Here is a 3,528-nt window from a genome sequence, read left to right on the forward strand (position 1 = left end):
CCGTTTGAGCTTAATAATAATAATCGTATAATGATGACAAATTCTAACAAACAAGGCATAAATCAGTTATATATACTTTTTCTTTTTTTTTTGTTATTTCTAAATAAATAAGATGAATAGAAATAAATGGAAGAAAGAATGTAGGAGTGGTCCCCAGCCCTCTGTTTCTCTGGCCATGTCGCCACGTCACCATTTCTCCGGAGGTGCGCGTGCGATTTATAAGACCCACGCTCTCGTCTGCGCTGTCGACCACCACACTCCACTCCCTCTTATCTCCCCTCGCTCGTAACGCCGCTGATGGCCGAGCTTCTTCACCGTCCGATTTCTGCGATCACGCGACTTCACGAATCTCGAGGCACTCCTTCCGCTCCTCGCCGAACATCTTGAGAGGGCCTCGTCGTCGTCGTCCCGGCGTCGCCGTTCGCCGTCTCCGCCGTCGCCGTCGCCGTCGCCGCCGTTCCCCATATCAATTCCGAGTACTCTTACTTCCGGATTTCATTGATTATTCTTTTAATTTTTCGTTTGTTTGTTTGAGAAATTTGTTGGGTGGAAGAGGAGAAAGGGATTGGTACATAGATTTGAGTAGATGGCGGAAGCGAAGCCTACCTTGAAGCCGGTGCTCCACAAGCCGCCCGGTTATCGCGATCCGGAGGCGCCGCAGCCGACCGTTCCGAAGGCGCCTCCCCGCCGGCGACCGCTTCCGCCATCTTTCCGCCAGCCCGGGAAGCCGCTCCCACGCCGCCACCGCTCTCGGCGCTCCTGCTGCTGCCGCCTCTGCTGCTGGGCCTCCGTAGTTGTTCTCGCCTTGGCCGCGCTCATCGCGGTCGCCGCCGGGCTCGCCTACCTCTGGTTCCAGCCGCGGCTCCCCTCCTTCCGTCTCGAGTCGCTAAACGCCACCCGCCTCCGAGTCGGCTCCCGGTCCGACGGCACATTCCTCGACGTCTCCACTTCAGTCGGGATCCTCGTTTCCAACCCCAACGGGAGGATTGTGCTCGAGTACGGGGACTGGGAGGCGCGGGTGAGGGTGGCGGATGATGACGGCGACGTGGATGTGGGGGTGGCGGAGGTCGCAGGGTTCGAACAGGGTAGGAGAAATCGGACGGTGGTGCGCTTCAAGACGGCGGCCAAAGCGGTGGCGGTGGACGAGGTTGCCGGCGGAAGGATCCAAGCGGGGTTCAGGAGCAAGGAGATAAAGCTCGGGGTGAATCTGAGAACTAGGGTGGGGCTTCGGATGGGCGGTACTAGCACCGGAAAGTTGCCGATCCGAGTGGGGTGCAGCCCGGTGAGCTTAAGGCAGGGGGTGAGCCATGGGACTCTCCCATTGTGTCGCTTATACTTGTTTAGATGGTATGCTCTCCTCTCTCAGCTTCAAATTAATGTTTGTTCTTTAACTAAACAAAAGGAAAATTATTGTTACTTCTTTACTGCTATACTAATCATTATTTGCTAAATCCATGCCCCTTTTCTTTGAGAATATGATTGAGTTCAAGGCTTCAGATACTTCAATCCAATTCACTTATTCTACAACTATGTGGCTTTAATCTGTTCTGGTGATTAACACGTAGAACAACTCTGCCATATTATTTGAACTTTGTGGTTTTATTTACACTAGGATAATAGTTATTCGAAACAAGAATTGTTTGTTTTTTAATCTTAATTTGTTCTTGGAGCATTTTTTGATCAAGCTGACCCGTCCTATTGAAATTTGTTGATAGGCCTTAGCAATTCCAGCTCTACCTTGCTTTTTTTAAAATCCAGAATGCTTCTACCTTTCAACTTATTAGGATAATTGGCTCTATTTTATTGCATAGCTGCCCTGTAGCACTTATTAATACTTGCAACTGTTTAATGATCAAATGTTAATTTGATAGGTGTGCATTGTTCACTAATATAGATTACATCTACAGCAATTAGCATAATTAAGTTTCAAGATGTGTCTTTTACAGGATTAGGTGCCATGTCAAAGCAACCATTAATCTTAGCACTGATGCACATTATTGTTTCCAAATCCTTTTTCACACTGATTCGGGATACATTTGAGACCTTTTCAAAGGTCATTTTTGTTTGTCTTCCAAGATAACAAGTTGATATTATTGATTATTAATTATGATAGTGATAGTTTATATTGCATCTATCAGGCTAGCTGCATATCCACTGGATAATTGATGTTACAACCCAAACAACTGCAAAATTCAACTATTAGAGTAAATTGGTCTATGGTGCTTTCTGTTTGGTTTGCTCTGAAACTTATGTAAATGAATATATAACATTTTTTTTTTCAAATGAGCTTAAAGACATTTGATGCCATAAGATGGATGCCAGTAAGTTTTTGAGCCAAAGGCTTCTTGTTTCATGAATCTTTATTTATTTAATCTTTTACCATTTCTGAAGAAAGTTTCATTGCAATTGAAAGTTAAAAGTCTGCTCAAGTGATGTTTCTACTGTTCAATATTGATTAAGAATAAACCAATAAGCATCTCTACTACCAGACTTGCTACCTAGAAACAAATGGAAAGAGAAATTGCTAATGAAATATATCTAATTCATTGTACAAAGGGACATTTGGTAATGAGAGAAGTTGGAGCTTTGGTTGAGTCACATATTTGTAGGTGTGATGTGGTAGTCTGTTCTTTTCCTTGGCCAGTAGGATCCACCTATTACAACTATGAAAGCTTAGAATGGACAAATGCATATGACCTTGCTGGAAGCTTCGATAGTGAAGCATGATCCCACTGATGGCTTTGTTTGTTTTGTTTGCTAAAGAGCACCCCATATTTTCACATGCAAGTGTCTCCCATAATTAAGGGAAAACCACCTTCTTTTTCCTTAAGATGTGGTGACATATCCTGAAACTATTATTCAGTGATCAAACATGGAACTTTGTTCTGTCACACACACTAGCTTAAGCAACAGAAGACAAAACCGTAGACCCGAAGTTTCATCAATTCCTTGAACAAATTGTTATGGAAATCAGAACTCTCTTCATTTCAAACAAACTAAACAATCTCAAAGACAGAACGCAAACAATATTATTATTCATCTTCTAAACAGAATGATAGTAGGCTCACATAATCAAGTCCATCCTGCTAGTCAAACTTATGTCCTCAATTGAAAGGAAATAGATTGTCATGTGATTCAGTTTGACAATTATATCTCTTTTTTTTACTCAAATCCTATGGTTAACTTTATTAATATATCAGTGGTTTACACTCGATATTCACACTATTCTTGCATAGTCTTTTGTGAGCTCAAGCTATTTGCTATTCAAAGACTTTATTCCTCTCTTTGTGCAACAATTTCAGGATTAACCTGCAAAAGAAAGGCTCGAAGATGTTGCTGTATGCTCAATGCTGGGTTCCTATCATAGTGGGAGAAGATTGGTAAGCTGAGTTGATCTTCAATTTCTCAATCACTGTGATTTTGCACTGTATTTCTTAAAAAGTTTGTATTTATGCAAATAGTTATAGTTTTCAAAGAAACCTAAATGATTATTTGGATAAACATTTAAAAAATTCTCACGTATAATTT

The 3,528-nt window shown here is 42.5% G+C and overlaps 1 protein-coding gene across 1 annotated transcript; it reads left to right on the forward strand.

The window, feature by feature from the left end:
* Positions 1–466: 466 nt before the first annotated feature.
* On the forward strand, positions 467–3,380 carry LOC141817375 (uncharacterized; the record flags this gene model as incomplete). Its single annotated transcript, XM_074705040.1, has 2 exons — positions 467–1,347; positions 3,303–3,380. Coding segments are annotated over exons 1-2 (839 nt in total), but the record flags the coding sequence as incomplete, so codon positions are not given.
* Between the last annotated feature and the right edge of the window lie 148 nt (positions 3,381–3,528).

Source organism: Curcuma longa, unplaced genomic scaffold, assembly GCF_044706935.1.
Source record: "Curcuma longa cultivar G26 ecotype Majalengka, Jawa Barat unplaced genomic scaffold, ITB_CL_G26_1.1 contig_20258, whole genome shotgun sequence".
NCBI classification, from domain to species: domain Eukaryota; kingdom Viridiplantae; phylum Streptophyta; class Magnoliopsida; order Zingiberales; family Zingiberaceae; genus Curcuma; species Curcuma longa.